This window comes from Phoca vitulina, unplaced genomic scaffold (assembly GCF_004348235.1).
Source record: "Phoca vitulina isolate PV1807 unplaced genomic scaffold, GSC_HSeal_1.0 scaffold7, whole genome shotgun sequence".
Taxonomy (NCBI): Eukaryota; Metazoa; Chordata; class Mammalia; order Carnivora; family Phocidae; genus Phoca; species Phoca vitulina.
Window position 1 is genome coordinate 14753942 of NW_022589710.1, and position 21271 is coordinate 14775212.

General features: G+C 39.7%; 1 protein-coding gene across 2 annotated transcripts; it reads right to left on the minus strand.

Moving 5' to 3' along the window:
- Positions 1 to 1757: 1757 nt before the first annotated feature.
- On the minus strand, positions 1758 to 21217 carry TRAPPC6B (trafficking protein particle complex 6B). 2 transcript variants are annotated; one of them, XM_032404992.1, is made up of 6 exons: positions 21120 to 21217; positions 9709 to 9776; positions 8855 to 8972; positions 7512 to 7595; positions 6078 to 6171; positions 1758 to 4474 (listed from the first exon to the last, which is right to left on the minus strand). In XM_032404992.1, exons 1-6 carry the CDS (start codon positions 21123 to 21125, stop codon positions 4443 to 4445), a joined length of 402 nt encoding a protein of 133 aa, XP_032260883.1. In that variant the 5' UTR covers positions 21126 to 21217; the 3' UTR covers positions 1758 to 4442. The 2 variants fall into 2 exon arrangements, with proteins under 2 accessions (XP_032260883.1, XP_032260882.1); XM_032404991.1 differs by lacking the exon at positions 21120 to 21217 and adding an exon at positions 17092 to 17528 and having other exon boundaries at positions 1760 to 4474.
- Between the last annotated feature and the right edge of the window lie 54 nt (positions 21218 to 21271).

Genomic DNA, 21271 nt, shown 5'->3' on the forward strand with positions numbered 1-21271 from the left:
GAAATTGTAAGCCTTTCCAGTCTTTCCAGTAGGAGGAAGAAAAGGTAAAGGGGGGGGGTGGAGAGAAAAGGGGACTGGAAATATCCGTGGATCTGGGGCACCTGAGTGGTTCAGTCGGTTGGGCATCTGCCTTTGGCTCAGGTCATGATCCCCAGGTCCTGGGACTGACAAGAAGTCTGCTGCTCCCTCTCCTACCCGCCCCCCACCCCGTGCACATGCATGCTCTTTCTCACTCTCAAATCTTTTTTTTTAAAAGATTTTATTTACTTAAAAAAAGATTTTATTTACTTATTTGACACGGGGGTGGGGGGACAGCAAGCATAAGCAGGGGGAGCAACAGGTTCCCCGCTGAGCAAGGAGCTGGATTTGGGACTTGATCCTGGGACTCCGGGATCATGACCTGAGCCGAAGGCAGACGCTTAACTAACTGAGCCACCCAGGCGCCCCCAAACAGACTGATTCTGATGACATCTCCAGTCCTAAGTCCTCTTATGAGCTTGGGTTGCTAGACCTGAGAGATCAAGCTGTGTCATTAGTTAGTAGAAGCCACTGAATAAACAGTTTATGTATGCAGTATACAGTATAGTTCATACAGTATAGTTTTTGTTTTTTTAGAGGGAGGGGGTGGAGCAGAGGGAGAGAATCTTAAGCAGGTTCCATGGCCAGTGTGGAGCTTGATAGGGCTCGATCTCACAACCCTGAGCCAAAGTCAAGAGTTGGACACCTAACCAACTGAGCCACCCCATCACCCCCATACAGTATAGTTTTCTACTTTTGAAAAATACATCTGCTCTTTAAAACAGGTATGCTATTCATTAAGGGTCCTTGATGACTATAATTAAGATGAAATCATGCAAAAGGATACTGAAATCGAAGCTACTTTCTAATTGCAATAGGCTTATAAGCCAGAATATTCTGTGTGATGTTTTTATTCTTTATTTCCATATATACACACAACAGACACTGTGCTATTTACATAGATCATCTCAATGTTTACACCAATCTTATGATTTTATCCCTCTTAACAGGTTTTTTTTTTTAAAGATTTTGTTTATTTGAGAGAGAATGAGAGAGCATAAAAGCAGTGGGGAGGGGAAGAGGCAGAGGAAAAAAGCAGACTCCCCGCTGAGCAGGGAGCCGGACTCAGGGCTCGATCCCAGGACTCTAGGATCATGACCTGAGCCGAAGGCAGATGTTAACTGACTGAGCCACCCAGGTGCCCCTCATTAACAGGTTTTTAACCTGGAGTCCATGAACTTGAATGGGAAAAAAATTACATCTCTACTTTTACTATCCTCCTGTTACTTCGCATTTCCTTCAGTTACAAATATAGGCAACAAACCATAGCAGCATTCATTGATAACTGTGACTCTGTTAGAAGTCCTAAATGTCTTCATATTAAATTGTAGTTGCAGATGTTTTAGAATATTCGCACAGTAGTTCAAAATATGGTAGCTATTAAACCTACCTCTAGATCATGTGTGATTGCAGACTTCCTGTCTATAGCTTCTGGTACCAAATAACCATAGGCCTGGAAGCCAACACCCAACATTGTAGGTGTATGTTCTCACATTGGTGACATCGGTATTTGCATTACTTTCCACCATTCCCTATGTATGATTGATCTATAAATGGAAGGAACTGAGCCACAAGACCACCCCACAGGTTCTTAGGCAAGCTAAACAACAGCTGTCATACTCATCTTTATTAAAAAATTAACTTGCCTATATATATATACATATATATATATTTTTTTTAGGTTTAAATATTCTCTACACCCAATGTGAGGTTCAAACTCACGACCCATGGGCACAGTGGCGCGTGCCTGTAGTCCCAGCTACTCGGGAGGCTGAAGCAGGAGGACCGCTTGAGCCCAGGAGTTCTGGGCTGTAGTGCGCTATGCCGATCAGGTGTCCGCACTAAGTTTGGCATCAATATGGTGACCTCCCAGGAGCAGGGGTCCACCAGGTTGTCTATGGAGGGGTGAACCAGCCCAGTATGGAAACGGAGCAGATCAAACTCATGACCCAGACATCAACAAGAGTCATAAGCTCTTCCACCTGAGCCAGCCAGGTACCCCTTGCCTGTATTTTATTTTTATTCATTTATTTTTTTGGCTCTTTGCCTATATTTTAAATATACTGCCTTGCTTAAAGTATGTATCAAATTTTAAAAATATTTTGATAACATATCAGTATAATTGTTTTCCCTTGTAGTCTTATGTATTTTATTTGTGCATTAAAAACATTGTGAGGAGTTCATAAACATCAACACACTACCAAATAGGAGTCCATGGCCCCCAAAAGGTTAAAAAAAAGAAAGAGAATCCTATACCATGAGAAAATGAGTTTTCACCACTGTCCTATCCCATCCCAGGTATGGGTCCTGAGAGTTTTCTCCAACATTTCTCCCAAGAACTCCTGCTGCAAAGAAGGGGTTATTATCCAAAAGCGGCAGTTTGGATGAGGCTCGATACAACTTTGTGCGAGAATGGAGAAGTATTCCTTCTGCTAGGTGGTCTATAGCTGATGACCCACAGAGTCCCCCTTTTGAAAGAGAAAACAATGGCTTACCTGGTTCCTTGGGCACAAGTGAACCCTGGCTTGTCTTTCATGTAGTAAACAATCTCTTCTCTGTGGCACTGAGCAACTTGATGTACAATAAATCCCCTCTGCAGAGGACACTGTAATGCCTTTCTCCCAAACCCAAGGCCTCTACTAGGTGGCCTCCCTGACTTCCGCTAGCTTTAGGCCTGTACTCTGCCCCCCACCAAACTCTCAGCTGAGGTCACCCTGTGAAACCTAGGACTCAAAAAAACATAGCTTGAAAATCACTGATTTATCATGATTTCTCACCTCAAATAGAAATATCTTTATTGTGGCAAATGATTATTTTAAAACCCAAATAATAAAAAGCTAAAAGTCAAAAATCTCTATCCACTGTACAATTTACTTGTAACTTTCCAGTCTAATACTCAGAATCATGTATATTTATACATTGTATGTGCTGTATCCTGTAACAAACTTTCTTCTCTTAACGTCAATTAATAGCATTCCATGTACATAAATACATGTAGATTTCATCCTTTTCACCAGCTGCACAATATTTTCTTATATGTCAGTACCATAATTTAATCAAGTGCCATCAGTGAACACTTAAATAGTGAAAATCCTTATGCATACAAATTTGTGTACTCATTCTTCCCAGCTTGAGATATACTTGACATATAACATTGTTTTTTAAGTTTAAGGTGTACAGCAAGTAACAAAATACAGAACCAAAAGTAGACTGAACAAGTTAAGGAATTTATTATCTCATGTAACAAGAAGTCCAAAGAAAAAGCAGTTCCAGGATTGGTTAATTCAGAAGCACAATTAAGGTGCTTTCTATCTGTGCATCCTGCTATCCTCAATATGATGGCTTTCATCTTTATGCTTATCCTCCCGGTTATCAGATGGAAGAGGAAATGACAGATGTACGAGATGAGCACTGACCCCAACCCACTGAAAAGATAGGGTCCAATGAAAGTTGGTGTGCCTAATCCAGTTATCCACCCCTCTGCTCTTCGGAAATAGTAATTAGAGAATTAGAACCTTCACCAGCCCTTCCACACATGGGGAGAGAAGCTGAAGTCAAGACTGTAACAGGAGTAAGTATAAAATTCCGTCCTCAAATACCTAATATTCTTTGGCCCTGGAGTCACTGAATTCACGTTTAAACTAATCTATATTACACCTTATTACATTAATGGAGCTCTCAAGGACTGAATTCTATTAAAGTAAAATTAAGGACTAAATTCTGTTAAAGTAAAATGAACTTTTTAAGCAATTTAGGCGGTTAGATAGGATGTATGTATCACACACACACATAATATACAATGTATATAATAAAATCCTTTTAGGCATAAAAATTCTTAATAGAAATAAATTATAATAAAATAAAAATTGTTTAATTTAGTGTACTGTTTGCTTTTCTTAAATAACTAAAATTCATAAAGCAAAACCAGAATTTGTTCATTCTTACAGAAATGATTCTGATTGATACATACTTTTCTTAATGCTAATTCATCAAACTCTGAATTTTGCTTCTCTATCTGTGGTTAAATACACACCACTATAAGCAAATAAGAACTTTTAAAATAAGGGTCCTACATCTTGGGGTTTAGTTATTTGAAATCAGGTTTTTCATTCTGAATAGTTACAGTAAAATCTATGTTATGATAGAATGTCTCTTTATCTGCTTTAAAAAGGTCTGTGTTAAATTAATAAACTACAACCTTACTCCTGCTTAAGAGTGCATCTTTCATTACATAAGTTAGCAAATAGCTTATATCAATACAAATGTCCAATAATGTAATTAAATCATTGCTACTTGAAATACTTTATACAGGAATAATTTATCTCTTTACATTGTTGAAGCCTTGCCTTGCATTTCAGTACGTTTTATAGCTTCTGTATCATCACCTGAAATTTACCTAAAAAAGGAAAAATGAAAAATCATTCCTTGATTTTTAGGTACAAGGAAAAAAAGCCTAAACATCAATTTTCTGTTGTATTAGAGAGTAGTTCCAATGAAGAAACTTGCTATGTCAAACATCTTTTCACACTTTTCATTCATAATACTCAATAAAGTCAATTTCATTTTTATGAGATGATTATTTGTTTTGTGAATAGGTGTCTTTGCTTCTCTTTGTGATTCCTATCTTTTGGGTATTTCACTGCCTATTATCATTGTGAATAGAAAGGAAATACAGTGAAGCTCAAGTCAATTTTATTCTTGGTTGGTAGCTTTGGTAAAAAGATCTTTGGAGTTTAGCTATAAAAGACTAGTGGCTTTATCTAGCTTTATTCTAGAAAATTGTTTTTAAAAAAGACATTTTCGGGCGCCTGGGTGGCTCAGTTGGTTAAGCGACTGCCTTCGGCTCAGGTCATGATCCTGGAGACCCAGGATCGAGTCCCGCATCGGGCTCCCTGCTCGGCGGGGAGTCTGCTTCTCCCTCTGACCCTCCCCCCTCTCATGTGCTCTCTCTCATTCTCTCTCTCAAATAAATAAATAAAATCTTTAAAAAAAAAAAAATAAAAAAAAAAAAAATAAAAAAATAAAAAAGACATTTTCAATGCTATAGGGAAATTTGTTATCTTAAAAGAATAATGCAGAAATTTTTCCCTTAAAAGTTAAGAATCACCAGAGCACCTGGGTGGCGCAGTTGGTTGAGCATCTGACTCTTGGTTTCAGTTCAGGTGGTGATCTTGGGGTCTTGGGATTGAGCCCTGTGTCAGGATCCGCACCGAGCACAGAGTCCACTTGGGACTCCCTCCCTCTCCCTCTGCCCTCCCTCGCCCCTAGAATAAATAAATCTTTAAAAATAAATACATAGAGACACCTGGGTGGCTCAGCCAGTTAAGCATCTGCCTTTGGCTCAGGTCATGATCCCAGGGTCCTGAGATCGAGCCCGTATCAGGCTCCCTGCTCAGCAGGGAGTCTGCCTCTCCCTCTGCCTCTCCCCCTGGCTCGTGCTCTGTCACTCACTCTCTCTTGCTCTCTCTCAAATAAATAAAAATAAATACATAAATATATAAAAGAATCACCACTTAAACTGTCTTATACATTTGGATTACTTTAGCACACTTCCTTAAATCACTGTCCATTATGAATTTAAAAATCTTTGGATATGGGGCGCCTGGGTGGCTCAGTTGGTTAAGCGACTGCCTTCGGCTCAGGTCATGATCCTGGAGTCCCTGGATCGAGTCCCGCATCGGGCTCCCTGCTCGGCAGGGGGTCTGCTTCTCCCTCTGACCCTAACCCCTCTCATGCTCTCTGTCTCTCATTCTCTCTCTCTCAAATAAATAAATAAAATCTTTAAAAAAAAAAAAAAAAAAAAAAAAAAAAAAAAAAAAAATCTTTGGATATGAATAAAATATGCTACATATTACATTAAATGTTAAAATTGATAAAAGTAAAACAAAATGGCTTTAGCATTTTAAATTTTCTCTAAATTAACAAAAACAAACAAAAAAAACACCAGACTTGAAAAATAATCACTGAAAACATTTTTAAGAAATGTGAATTCAACTTACAGGCTGGCATTGAAGACACTTCAGCTGTGACAATACTTTTTATCCCCAAGTTTGATAAGCCACCTCTGATTAAGCCACACGTAAATGCTAAATACTGAAAGGAACAAAAATGTAAAGAATATTAAGGATTTACTAAGATAGCAATACTATTGGTAAATATGACATTTAGTTAAGCCTTGCTATTAATAAGTCACTGCTGGGGCACCTGGATGGCTCAGTTAGTTAAGCAGCTGCTTTTAGCTCAGGTAATAATCTCAGGGTCCTGGGATTGAGCCCTGCATCAGTCTCCCTGCTCAGCAGGGAGTCTGCTTCTCCCTCTGCCCTTCACCCTGCTTGTGCTCTCTCTCTCTCTTACTCTCTCTCAAATAAATAAAAATAAAATAAAATACATAAATAAATAAAAGTTAAGAATCACGACCTAAGTTGTCTTATACACAAAACCCAGAAACACAGATATACTTAACACAAAACATGTATTCTTAGAAACAAATGCTAACAATATTAAAAAATTGTTTTTGTAATTAACTAAAGGAGATTGTAAATATAAACTCTGGGGTGAGTAATTTCGTACAACTAACGCCAGTTTTATAAGCTTGACTATCTTTTCTGATATATCTATGCTATATTCAAGAATCTAACATTAATTTACATTTCAATGGCATTTATTTATAGTGTTTCTTTAGTCATCATAAGCCTATTCAGGTAGAGGTTAATATAGGTTATTTTAATATGATGAACACCTGTCTCCTATTTCACTGAAAAGAGCTTAAATAAAGGGGTGCCTGGGTGGCTCAGTCAGTTAAGCATCTGCCTTCCACTCAGGTCATGATCCGCATCGGGCTCTGTGCTCAGTGGGGAGTGTGCTCCTCCCCTGCTCGTGCTCTCTCTCTCTCAAATAAATAAAATATTTATTTATTTATTTAGATTTTATTTATTTATTTGTCAGAGAGAGAGAGCACAAGCAGGGAGAATGGCAGGCAGAGGGAGAAGCAAGCTCCCTGCTGAGCAAGGAGCCAGTTTCGGGACTCGATCCCAGGACCCTGGGATCATGACCTGAGCCAAAGGCAGACGCTTAACCAACTGAGCCACTCAGGCATCCCAATACATCAAATCTTTAAAAAAAAAGAAAGAAAGAGGGGCTCCTGGGTGGCTCAGTCGTTAAGCGTCTGCCTTCGGCTCAGGTCATGATCCCAGAGTCCTGGGATCAAGCCCCGCATCGGGCTCTCTGCTCCACAGGAAGCCTGCTTCTCCCTCTCCCACTCCCCCTGCTTGTGTTCCCTCTCTTGCTGTCTCTCTCTCTCTGTCAAATAAAAAAAAAAGAAAGTGCTTAAACAAAAAAGAACAACTTTAAAACCTATTCTAAATTCAAAAGTCTGTTGTGGTTGGCATTGTGCTTTCCCTATGAAAACCCCCATCTTCTACTCCATTAAATACCTTAGATGCATGTTCTAAATACTGCTTTCCTGCAGACATCTGAGTAAGCAGACGAAATTTGTTGTCCTGAAGTACATAGATACCCTGTTTCAAAAATAGAAAAAACATCCAAAGTCAGTGTAGTCTGTAGTCCTTAAAAATGATCTCTTCCCTTCAAAACAATTCAAGAGTTTTTTTAAGTTATTAAAACTCTCCTTTCCACTGGTCAAATTTCTTTAAATGAAGGAATTTTGCAGTGTTCAAGCTGAAGAGTTGTTCAGAACTTTATAACACTAATATTTACTGAATGCTTTAAGATACTAAAGATATAAAGATGCATAAGATAGTTCCTACCCTTGGGGGCGCCTGGGTGACTCAGTCGTTAAGATAGTTCCTACCCTTAAAGAGCCCACAGTCTAGTGTAAAGGAATCAGAAATACATTTCCAGGTGGAATTAGCAGTTATATATTATTAGCTCATATCTAGAAAGCCAATAATCAGTCACTTCTTCCCATTAGCACTTCAATATTTACAAAGTAAAATATTGTTATATGAAAAAATGAAAGCTACTGATAGCTACTAAATTATTTTCACTTTCTAATCCTTAATCAAAATGCCAAATCCACTCTAAATATTTCCTTGAGTTTTATAAAACAAATCTATTTAAATGCATAATTTTCCATGTAATCTATTAAATCTTATATTAACAAATTATTTTAAGAAGAGAAAAATGACATCAACTAAATATTGCAAGAGTTACTTAAGAGTTAAATATGCTCTATAAATTAAACTTTAGAAACTACTCTAAAGACAAATTATTTTTTTTAAGATTTTATTTATTTGACAGAGAGAGACACAGCGAGAGAGGGAACACAAGCAGGGGGAGTGGGAGAGGGAGAAGCAGGCTTCCCGCTGAGCAGAGAGCCCTATGTGGGGCTCGATCCCAGGACCCCGGGATCATGACCTGAGCCGAAGGCAGATGCTTAACAACTGAGCCACCCAGGCACCCATCTAAAGACAAATGTGACATATTTGTGGTTCTGCAGAAAACTACCACCAAGTAATAGTAACTAAGGAACCAAATCCTAAAACCTTTATCATTCTGACATTTGCTACTTTTTAAAACCTAAGATAAGTTATTTAATTGGGGGAAAGAAACAGCTATCATTACCGATAATTGTCTTTTTTTTATTCACTATATCCTATTATAGAGAAAAGTAATGATGTATTAATAACATATAAAAGAAACATTTCAAAGTTGACTAGAAATTATTTAAAGTTTTATATAATAAATAAATGACTAAAATAGAATATTTATGTTAAGTTAAAAGACTTAAAAAATAGGCATTAATTTGTCTAAATACCTGATGATTTGTCCTTAGATTGTCGATTTGTTTCTTGAATACTGTAGTCCAAAAATCTTTACAAATGAACTTCATGATATCTAACTCATCCTTGAACCTTGCAGTATCTTTTGTAAACCTAAAAAAACCAACTTAAAGTAATTAGTATTTTTCCTCCAAAGAAAGCAGGAGGGTCATATTATTCACTAATTTTGAAATGCCAAAACAGCACTGAACATTTATTGACAGTCATAAAGTGATAAGCACCAAGCAAAGAAGATCCCATCTCAATTCACATTGTTATGTAATTATGGTGCTAAAATTAGTCTAACAGTAAGCTGCAATTTTAGGTACGATTCATTCTAGCACACTAAAAAAAATGCTGAGCATAATCATGGTATTGTTATATAAAACATAACCAGATTCAGTTATTCAGATAATGAGAAAGGAATACATTATGAATTGATCTATAAATTAGAAGATTACTAAATGCATGAACATAGACTCTAAAGCATTTCCATTCCTTGCATCTAAACAAAAATCCATTTACGTTAAAGAACCTCCTAGACCTTAAGTAGAAAATGCAACAAGATTTTGGAGAGTTGTTTCAGTACACCAAATTTTTTAGGAAAGAAGTCTAAAATACAAAATATACATATACATTTTCTTCAAATATTAAAACATGAAAGTTGGATAATGGAGTTAAAATAGCATCAGACCTAAAAAGAAATTGTAATCTGTGAATTAAAGAACAGAGAATAAATAAAATTTAGGAATTAAAACTAAAGTATTTCAAATTTTATACAATCTTTTGAAATGGATCACCTTTGTTTATAACCTACCTGGAAGAAAATTTTCAAATCCATACTGCTCACCTTTCTATCAATCCTTGTCCCACTCGAAACCCCATGTTTTCCAGCTTAGTAATACAGCGTCCATTTTCCTATTTTAAAAAATATTAGTTTGGAATATTTTTAGAATGCAAGGATATTAATATTTAAAAAATTGTTTTAAGATGTTGACTAAAAATATTAATGTAAGTGGTTACACTTTCTTCACTAAAACATTCTTTTTCTTTTTTTTAAGATTTTATTTATTTATTTGAGAGTGAGCAAGAGACAGCCTAAGTAGGGGGAGGGGCAGAGGGAGACCAAGAAGCAGACTCCCCTGCTGAGCAGGAAGCCTACCACAGGGCTAGATCCCAGGACCCTGAGATCAAGACCTGAGCTAAAGGCAGACACTTAACCGACTGAGCCACCCAGGCACCCTCACTAAAGTATTCTAAGAAAAAGTGAATATATTTGAGTTTTTAGTACTAATCATTTCATAAGGCAATAAGGTAAATAGGGAACTGTTCCTACTTTTCAGAAATGCCAACCCCTCTTCCTAATTACTCCCTCTAACCTTTCTTTTTTTCCCCATTTTCAACTATTCTTCTCTCCTCAGTTATAAAAATGAAGTCAAAGTATCACCTTTCCATCAGTCATTCCCTTTGGGAGGTCATTAAATTCTATTGTTCCTTGCTTCAAAATGTCTCTTAGAGTCATCCAAGCTTTCCAGTTCTCAGTGTCTTAGTTGATGACCCCACCATCCTATGCCAGGAATCATGCAGTTGAGTTGGTTTGCTCTTTGACGATCTCATTCAGTCTTCAGACTTTAAATACTACTCATATGCTCAATCTACAAAGTCGTATATAATCCAGATTTCTCTATCTCGCAGGCCTCAACCTTCTACTCTTTTCCATTCACATGGGCTCTAGCTATACTAGTCTTGCTGTTCTTAAACATGCCAGGCATGCTCCAATCTCAAGTCTCCTGCACAGGCAGCTCTTCCTCCACATATCCACATGACCAACTCCCTTGCTTCAAGTCTTTACTCACATGTCACATGCCCATTTTTTTTTCAGGTATACAATATAATCATTCAACAATTCTATAGATTATTCAGTGCTCATCACAGTTTAAGTATATTCTTAATCACCTTTATCTATTTCATGCATCACCCTACCCACCCACATCAGTGAGGCTCACTTTAACTATCTTCTTTAAAACTGCAACATTATTCCCCTTCAGAAATTCTCTGTTCTGGTGATTCTCAAAGTGTGCCCCAAGACCAGTAACATTAGCATCACGTATGAACTTGTAAAAACTGCAAATTCTGAAACCCAATTTACTGAATCAGAAACTGTAGGTGTGGGGTTAGTAATCTGTTTTAAGAAGCCCTCTAAAAGTAGGGTGCCTGGCTGGCTCAGTGGGTAGAGCATGCAACTCTTGATCTCTGGGTTGTAAATTCAAGCCCCACGTTGGGTGTAGAGATTACTTAAAAATAAAGTAAAAAAAAAAAAAAAAAAAGAAGCCCTCTAAAATGATTCTGATGCCCTATCCCATTTCCCTGCTTAATTAGTCTCCAAAGAACTACTTTCACCATTTAACATACAATATACATTTTACTAATTTCACATCCCCAACCTCTGCTTGAATACAGCTCCAAAATGGCAGGGATATTTATATATTCTGAAGCTTGTTAGTCTCCACTAAGTATATCATAGACCTCATTATTTGCTGAACTTTCTTCTAAGGAACCATGTATTCTACTAATAAGGTTGTGACTAAATCTGTACTTTTATACTACAGAGTTTATTGGACATAGCTATAGAGAGGTCCCACAGCCCCCTCAAATAAGGCACATTCAAAATGATATTTGGGGCACCTGGCTGACTCAGTCAGAAGAGCATGCAACTAGATCCCAGGGTTGTAAGTCTGAGCCCCACATTGGGTGTAGATTACTTAAAAATAAAATCTTTAAAAAAATTAAATGAGGGGCGCCTGGGTGGCTCAGTCAATTAAGCAACCATCTCTTGGTTTCGGCTCAGGTTGTGGTCTCAGGGTTGTGGGATCGATCCCTGCATTTGGCTGGATGCTCAGCACGAAGTCAGCTTGAGATTTTCTCCCTCTACCTGCCCCCACCCCGGCTCCCACAGGTGCGTGTGTGGCACTCTCTAGCTCTCTCAAAAATAAATAAATAAAATCTTTTTTTAAAAAGTTATTATCTTAATTTCCTCAGCCTGTGCTGCCTCTAAAATTCCCTAAATTCATTAATGGCACCACCATCCACCTAGTAACCCCAACGAGAAAATTTCCACCTTCTTCACCTCTTTACTCCCAATCCTCCACACGCATTGCAGTCCTATGGAGCCTATCGTCTATGTTTTCAAAATTTATCTTCTCTCTCCATCCTTACTACTTAAGTTAGCCCTTCTCATTTCTCTCCTGGTTTTCAGAGCTTTCCAAATGATCTCCTTTTGTCTAGTTTTTTCCTCCTTTGATTTCTGTCTTCTGCATTTCCGGTACAGACTTTCTAAAAACCAAATCATGTTATTTCTCTACTGAACCTTTCAGCACCCTCTCCCCTTTCTTCAAAATAAAGATCAAACTCCTTAGCATGGCATTATGTGCCTTTCCTTAAATGATCCCGGCTAGTTAACCAGATTCACTAACAGCCACATATCCACAAACATCTCTCCTTCTACCACTCTGAAATTTCTGCAACAACTCCAGAGTTCCATGCTTCCTTCAGCCACCCCACATACAGTATATGGAATACCACATGCTGTTCCATACATCGTATAGCTTTTTTATTTTTTTAAGATTTTATTTATTTATTTGAAAGAGAGCATGAGCAAGGGGAGAGGAAGAGGGAGAAACGGACTCACCACTGAGCTGGATGCGGGACCCAATCCCAGGACCCTGAGATCATGACCTGAGCCAAAGGCAGACACATAACCGACTGAGCCACCCCGCTGCACCTTTATTTTTAAAGATTTATTTATTTGAGAGAGCGAGCATGTGTGTGCAGTAGGGAGAGGGAAAGGAACAGAGAGAATCTCAAGCAGACGCCCCACTGAGCATGGAGCCTGAGATGGGGCTCGATCTCAGAATCCTGAGATCATGACCTGAGCCAAAACCAAGAGTTGGAAACCCAACAAACTGAGCCACCCAATAGACTGTGTATCCTTTAAATTCAGCTCAAGTATCATATCCTCCCAAAAGCCTTCCTTCACACTCCTTTGGGCCCCATGCTGTCATAACACTCTGCACATAAATCTCTTATTGTACTTACCACAATCATTCGTTTTTCTGTTATTCTCCAGCTCACTTCAAAACATGCTCAGGTGGAAAAAAAAAATGCTCAGGTGGAATAAGTAACCTGTCAGCCTTTGTGGAACAATCTGGTCTTTGTAGAATCAGCCAGGAGTATGTTGATTAGCAGGAAATATGATTATATGTAGACATCCTCAAATCCTAACTATTGATCACATGAGCTTTTGAATTATGCCCTAGTAAATACCTTCTGATGTTGCTATTTGTTCATTCACTTTGGTATCTGTGAATATTAATGAGTGGGTACCAAATTTTTAAGAAAAATTAAACTTGAGGATATTTTATCTATCAACTAAAAATCTATTCTCCATAAATTGGTAAATGCCCAATTATTCAGTTTTTAAAGATTTAATTCCTCCTTAAGCATAGTTTGAAAATCATTGGAGGGTGAAAACACTGGTTCTTTCCTTTATTTCACTTCAAAACTTATGACCATTTCTTAGAAGATATATAAAAACGATTGCTTAATGTCAGGATTATGTGTCTTTCTTTTACATTTTTTTATTATGACAAATCTGAAATACACTTAAAGTAGAGACACTAATACAACGAACCCTCATATACCTAGATTCCGAAATGAATTCTAATCAACACTGCCACATTAACTTTTTAAAATCCTTTTTGCTTATATGCACTTTCAATTCCCCACTGTAAACAAAGTGCAATAAGAAAAAATAAATATTTTTATTTAGTTAGTTTTATTAAATATTTATTTTTAAGTAATCTCTACACCCAGGGTGGAGCTCAAACTTACAACCCAAAGATCAAGAGTCTCATGCTCAGTTGGGGCACCTGGGCGGCGCAGTAGGTTAAGCGTCCGACTCTTGGTTTCAGCCCAGGTTGTGATCTCAGGGTTGTGGGACCACACTCAGCATGGAATCTGCTTGAGTTCCCCTCTCTCTCTCCCTCTGCAACCCCTCCCCACACTCTTGTGCTCTCTCTAAGAAATAAACAAATCTTTAAAAAAGTAAGAGTCGCATGCTCTACCCACTGAGCCAGCCAGGCACCCCAAAATTATTTTTATTTTTTTAAAAGATTTTATTTATTTATTTGACAGCAGGAGAGAGAGCAAGAGAGAACACAAGCAGGGGGAGCAGCAGAGGGAGAAGGAGAAGCAGGCTCCCCACCGACTGAGCCACCCAGGTGCCCCCCAAAAGTTCTTTTTAGATTAAATGATTCAAAACTTACAGCTTTCCTTTCCCTTATATGACGAGCACATCTCTTAATATTATCAGTCATGATTACAATAGCTCTGTTTTATTTTGGTTAATCCACTGGAAAAAAGAGGGATTAAAAAAAAAGATTTTCCAGGCTAAAAGTTGAAAGAGGGAAAGTAGAGAGAGAGGAATAAAAAGAACTGATTGCACACATGATGTTGAGGGAGCAGGGGTTTAATGATAAAACAGTGAAAGAGGTGTGTTGCTCATTATTCTTTGGGAAAAGGGTAAAAGGAAGGCTAACTTTGCTTAAACAGTAAACGTCTGCTACTCATCACTTAGCATAGATGCTAAACATTAATAACTATTGGTTGTTTATGATAATGAAGTCAAAAGTGTGTAACTTGGAAAAAATCTCTATTACAGATGGGTCTGAATAAGAATAGATCTGCTTCATTTCCAATACTCTTCCCAGTATCTTTCTAATATCTCCAAATGCATCATGCTTTTCTGCCATAGACTGAATGTGTCCCCCCCCGAAAATTCTTATTTTGAAATCCTAACCCCCAATGTGATAGTATTAAATAGGGGCCTTGGGAGGTGATTCTGTCATGAGGATAGAGCTGTTAAGAACAGAATTAATGCCACTATAAAAGAGACCCCAGAGAGCTAGCTAGCCCCCTTCCACCATGTGAACACACAGCCAAAAGACATCCATCTATGAACCAGGCAAAGGCCTTCATCAGACCAGAATCTGCTGGTGCCTTGATCTTGGACTCTTCAGCCTTCACAATTGTGAGAAATAAAGTCACCCACTCTACGGTGTTTTGTTATAGCAGCCTGAATAGACTAATACACTATCCTTCTTGTGGTTTACACATGAGCAGTACCTTTCCCAGATTCCTACAGACACCTAAGAAATTCAACCTGTTCAAAATAATTCATTCTTTAAACTTTTTAAAGATTTTATTTATTTGAGAGAGAGAGCGCGCACACGCACGAGCAGGGGAGGGCCAGAGGGAGACAGAGAGAAGCAGACTCCCCACTGAGCAGGGAGCCCAATTCAGGACTCAACCCTGGGATCATGACCTGAGCCGAAGGCAGACGCTTAACCAGCTGAGCCACCCAGGTGCCCCAAAATAATTCATTCTTTATCTCTTTCTTTTATTTCCTCTCCATCCAGGACAGCTGCTCAAGTTAAAAACCTGGGGATAATTTTCAGTTCTCAATCCTATACCTAAGCAAGTCCTAGAAATTCTACCTCCTAACTTTCAAACCATTCTCTTCTTTTCTGTCTTAATTCAGATCTTCATCATCTCCTGCCGACTCCTGAAATAATGAATCTTCTCACTACAAGGATCTTCTCTCACCAACCCAAACACTGGATTATCTTTCTAAAATGCAAATGGACCACATCATTCCGATCTTTAAAATTCTCCACTGGGGCGCATGGGTGGGCTCAGTCGGGTTAAGTGTCCAACTCTCGATTTTGGCTCAGGTCAAGATCTCGGGATTGTGAGACTGCCCCACATAGGGCTCTGCACTGAGTGTGGGGCCTGCTTAAGATTCTCTCTCCCTCTCTCTCTACCCCTTCCCCCATCACTCTCTCTCTCTCTCTCTCCCCTTGCCCCTCCCCAGCTCGTGCTCTCTCTCTCTCTCTCTTAAAAAAAAAAAAAACATTGGGGCGCCTGGGTGGCTCAGTCGTTAAGCGTCTGCCTTCAGCTCAGGTCATGATCCCAGAGTCCTGGGATTGAGTCCTGCATAGGGCTCCCTGCTCAGTGGGAAGCCTGCTTCTCCCTCCCCCACTCCCCCTGCTTGTGTTCCCTCTCTCACTGTATCTCTTTCTGTCAAACATATAAATAAAATCTTTAAAAATAAAAATCTCCACTGCGAATGTCAAATTCTTTAATCATACAGCATACAGGGCTCTTTCCAGCTTCAGTTCTCAACATTTCTCACTCTCCACCCAGTCAATCTAGTCACAGTGAAATGCTTAAGCATATTTAAATGCACTACACTCTTTCATACCCTTATGCCTTTACTTTTTCCTAAGATGCTTTCCCTACCCCCACTTTCCACCCCTCTTTATCAACAGCATTATAGAAAGGGCTTCTGACTTGAGCATGACTTTGGAGTATCTCATTTATAGTATTCATTAGAACTCCATGATTTTATACCTAATTACTACCCAATACGTTAATTATTCATTGAACCCCTATTCCCCAATGACTGTGAGGTGGGGGGTTGATCAGTGTCAGGCTCACAATACACACTTAATAAATATTTTCTGAATGAATCAATGAATGAATGAAGATTCCCACAAATTAGAAGGAACCCCCTGGAGAATGGAGTCATTGTTTCATTACTATACCCCCAGCACGAAGAACTACCTCTGACATATAATGGGCACTAAATAATAACTATTTTTTGAATTAAATGTGTTTCCTAATTATAGTAACGCCTGCAAACTTCCCTTTAATCTCAAATCGCATTAGCCTTCTGTCTTCGAGGTGCGTGCAGTAATACTGATGGTTATAGATAGGAGGTGGGGGGAGCTTCTCAAGTCTGTCCAGTGGATGGCTCCGGGGTGCTGGAAGTGACAGAATTACGTAGGGGTGCCAAAACCAGCTGTGCGGTTAACCCTGCCATAAATTACGGTAGCGACAACGCTAAAAGTAAAATCTGTGACCTGCAGAATCAGATATGGGAATGGACAAAAAAAAAAAAAAAGATCAAACAGAAAATGCGAAAGAGAAAAGGATGAAAGACTGAAGAGAGTGTCATGACAGGTTCTAGGCTTAGGATACGTGGACGTGGATCAGTTTGTCTACTCTTCGGAAGGCCTTCGGTGGCCATAGGACAAGGGTTGAAGGAAAGAACTGAGAGGAAACAGAGTGTCACCGCAAAATGACCTCAATGAGGGCTTTTGGCAGCACTCACCACCTCCCCCTGCTCCGCGGACTTGTACACTCCAGACACCATCTCGTTATGGAGAAGTAAAAACAACGCCTCGTCCGCCATTTCCTGCTTAGTCTTCCAAACGCCGGGTTTCGGCTCCCGTTTGGGCAGGGCTCAAAGATTCCGGCTAGCGCCTGAGCGATTTGGACGGGGGCACCGCGACTCCGTCAGTCCACAGCCAGTTCCTGGTTGCTAGGAGACCGAGGAATTCACTCCGCTTCCCCAAGGCTGGTACAAGTGTGAGCCCGGTACCGGGGCGAGCCCAACGCAGAGCCACGAAGACCTCAGGCCCAACAAGTCTGACAGCAGCCGGAAACAGAGCCAGTGGAGACCCTATCCGGCCCCTGGGCGGGGGGCGAAAAACACAACTTCCGGTCCCGTCTATCCGGGCATTCGCCAGCTCTATGATCACAGAGTTACTTCCCTGGGACGAACGGCTGGTGCCCAGACGGGGAAGCTTCCTCTCACAAACGACTTCAGACGCGGGTCGGGGAGCGAGGGCGGGGCTGTGAGGGGGGGACAAAGGAGCGCCTGCTGAAATGTGTTAACCAGCTATGTGTTAGAACTGACAAGAATTAGCTTCATCAAAAGTTTTCATTTCTGCCATATGTTCCTCAATATGAAGAGTAAAGAGAGTGAATGAATAAATCATTTTTTCAGGCTATAAAGTTTAGATATTGAGAAATTATCCCAATCCACTGTGGATTAAACCTGGTATGCAAAAAGATTGTCATTTTGGCCACCAGAAGTTTACTGGGAGTCAGGTATAAGAATTAAGGGGGATGAAGTAAGCAAAGAACAAGGTACACTTGAAACAAAATACAGAACCAGACGATTGCATGGAAAAGTGCGAAGACCAGAAAAGCAACCTCACTGTGGGAAGTAGCTCCTAAGAATCTATGGCAGGGACGCCTGGATGGCTCAGTCGGTTGTGTCTCTTCTGCTCAGGTCATGATCCCAGGATTTTGGGATTGGATGAGTCCCACATAGGGCTCCTTGCTCAGCAGGGAGCCTGCTTCTCCTTCTGTCTGCAGCTCCCCCTGCTTGTGCTCTCTGACAAATGAACAAATAAAATCTTTTAAAAAAGGAACCTATTATCTATGGCAGATGTGGGATTTAACTCCTACAGAGATGCAAACACATATATATGCACCTTTTAAATTTGTCAAGTTCTGGCTTAAACTTGTTGCTTAGCCTGTAATTGATTCTTTTCTTAGTAATTCACGAGGAAGATTCTTTCCCAATTAATATAATTAATTTAATTTAATGCTTCCCCCAAGTTTACATATTGAATTTTCTCTAGTTGTTAACAATAACTGCTCAGGGGCGCGTGGGTGGCTCAGTCATTAAGCGTCTGCCTTCGGCTCAGGTCACGGTCCCAGGGTCCTGGGATCGAGCCCTACATCGGGCTCCCTGCTCCGCGGGAGGCCTGCTTCTCCCTCTCCCACTCCCCCTGCTTGTGTTCCCTCTCTCGCTGTGTCTCTGACTGTCAAATAAATAAATCTTTAAAAAAAAAATAAACGTCTTAAAAAAAACCAAAAAAAAACAATAACCGCTCAACTCTCCATATTCTTTCATAGGAATTTAAGATCATGTTCCAGAGTTGCCTGGGTGGCTCAGTCAGTTAAGTGTCTGCCTTTGGCTCAGGTCGGGAATCCCTGCTCAGCGGGGAGTCGGCTTCTCCCTCTCCCTCTGCTCCTGCTCATTCTCTCAAATAAATAAATAAAATCTTTAAAAAAAATTAAGATGATGTTCCATAATTGGAATTATGGCAACTTTTTTCTTTTTTTTTAAATATGTCCCTTCTAATGTTTGCATGTTTTTTTGATCATCACATAAACATTCCACCTAAGCCTTTGAAAACACTGTTAAAAAGAAAACCACAGGCCCAAAATGGGAGTCATTTTTGCTAGGCCATGTCATCAAATTAGAGCTTAATACTTAACCTAATTGCAGTTTCCTCCACCAGAAACGTAGTCTTAACTGGTAAGTTACGAACTTTTCTGGTCAATACCAATAAGATAATCTGTCAGAGAGGCTTTCTCCAACCCCCAAAGGTAGATGAGGTAGTAATACACCTAATTAGACCCTCTTGTTCCCAAAGGAAGGTGACCTAACCTGAAATAATCCTTTTTTCTGTTTATGACTTCCTTGTCCTACCTGTAAAAATCTTTCCCTTTCTGTAGCCTTTTGGAACTCTCCTCTGCATGCTAGATGGAATGCTGCCCAATTCATGAATCAATTAATAAAACTAATTGTATCTTTAAAATTTACTCTGTTGAATTTTTGTTATTTAATAATACTAGCGTAATTTCAGAGATTATTTTGCAGCTATAATCTTAATTTTCCTAGCACCCAAATTTCCCATATGTGGAATCATATCCCTTATGTCCTGACTGCATTCTCCCTTCATCATTACCATCAAGGAAAAGGAGTCCAAGCCCACCATTGAGGTCAAAGAGTAACCAACTGACCAACTTACTAAGGTTGATTTCTCAAACAATAACATGGGGTTCTTAGAGTATTTTGGAATTGATGGGAAACTAGTATTTATTACTAAATGTTGAACACAACAACCCCCTAATTCTCCCCCATAAAGCTGACTATGTTAAATTGCCCAGGATCCTAGTAATAGGTCCTAGGGAAGCAGGAAAAGATCCTATGTTTTTGGTTGCCTCTTCCCGGGGGTGCCTGGGTGGCTCAGTCGTTAAGCGTCTGCCTTTGGCTCAGGTCATGATCCCAAGGTCCTGGGATCGAGCCCCACATCAGGCTCCAAGCTCTGTGGGAAGCCTGCTTCTCCCTCTGCCCCTGCTTATGTCCCCTCGCTCATATCTCTCTCTGCGTCAAATAAATAAATAAAATCTTAAAAATAAATAAATAAAAGCATTTTCTCATGGAAACATTGTTACCTTTGGTGGTTAGTATCTACTATTACCACATTCTCATGCTTACAATCAGAATCAATTTATCAACCCTTATCCCTTTTACCCAGTTTTATTTTTTTTTCCAAAAGAACTTCTCCATTTCTAACATGCCATGTAATTTACTTATATTTATCCTGTCTCCATACTTTTCCTGCCCCCAAGCTCCTTGAAGGCAGAGATCTTTATTGCACTATCCAAGTACCTAGAAAAGTGCCTGGCACATAGTAAGCGCTCAGCAAATACTACTGAATGAATGAATGAATGAGTACATGAATGATTTTTGCTCCCCAAGGAGCCTACAAACCCCACAAAAACAGGAACCACAGCGATCTTGTTCTAGGTTTTATCCTCAGAGCCTAGATTACTGCTGATGCACAAAGGAACTTTTAAAGACAGACAAATTAAGATGGTAACTCGAGTTAAACACTATTGTCCTACTAATGCTTGGTGCAAGGTTGATGCCCGGCTAAAAGATGATGAGAACCAAGATTATTCATAACATTGTTTCTGTGGGGAAATGCTTTGTGAGCAGTAATTTGCAAATGCATTTCTGGAACAAAACGGTTATGTTGTCTGTGTACATAGAACAGAACCACAAGCTAGAGGACACTGTCGTATACACACAGGTAACAGTAGAGCTCCAGACCCCATCTTAAACTAACCAGCCGTATAGGCCAGGTGTAGACAATAATGCCAGCCTCATAGGTCTCGTCGTTGCTTTTTTTAATCTAGTACACCCTTGCACAGGGTCTGATCAAATAGTGATTCTCAGTTGCCGTGACCTAGGGAGTTAGTTATCTCCAGATTCAAATTCCTTATCAGTAATAACAAGCATTTTATTCAAGCTTTGAGTTGAAAGACAAGGTATATAAAACGTTTCATACCGTACCGAAAAAAAATTGTTATCTATTACGATTAATGACTTTTCATGTTCATTTTTTGCTTCCCTCTGCTCATTTTGGTTTAACCCAATGGAGAGACGCCTGCACCACCCCCTCCAACCCCTCTCTGGGCATGCGCACCGACAGAATGGCCGCACCCTTTCCTAATCTAATCATTTACCCGGGAAGAGGGGAAAAGACTCGCCTTCATCCCACTCTGATGTAATTAGGTGGTTAAAAAGATACAAGGCACGTCATATCCCAGGTTAAAAGGGCTGGAAAACTCCGCGCTCCGCGCCACAGGAGCAGGGCCGTGAGCCGGCGCCTCCGAGGACCCTGAGACTCTCAAACGCGCCC

Excerpts from the sequence above, each read along its gene's own strand:
- TRAPPC6B (XM_032404991.1), bottom strand. The coding sequence starts at position 17,172 with ATGGCGGACGAGGCGTTGTTTTTACTTCTCCATAACGAGATGGTGTCT. Across the intron at positions 8,973-9,708 it reads GGACAAGGATTGATAGAAAG|GTTTACAAAAGATACTGCAA; the intron begins GTGAGCAGTATG and ends TGGTTTTTTTAG. Across the intron at positions 7,596-8,854 it reads ATCTAAGGACAAATCATCAG|GGTATCTATGTACTTCAGGA; the intron begins GTATTTAGACAA and ends TTTTTGAAACAG.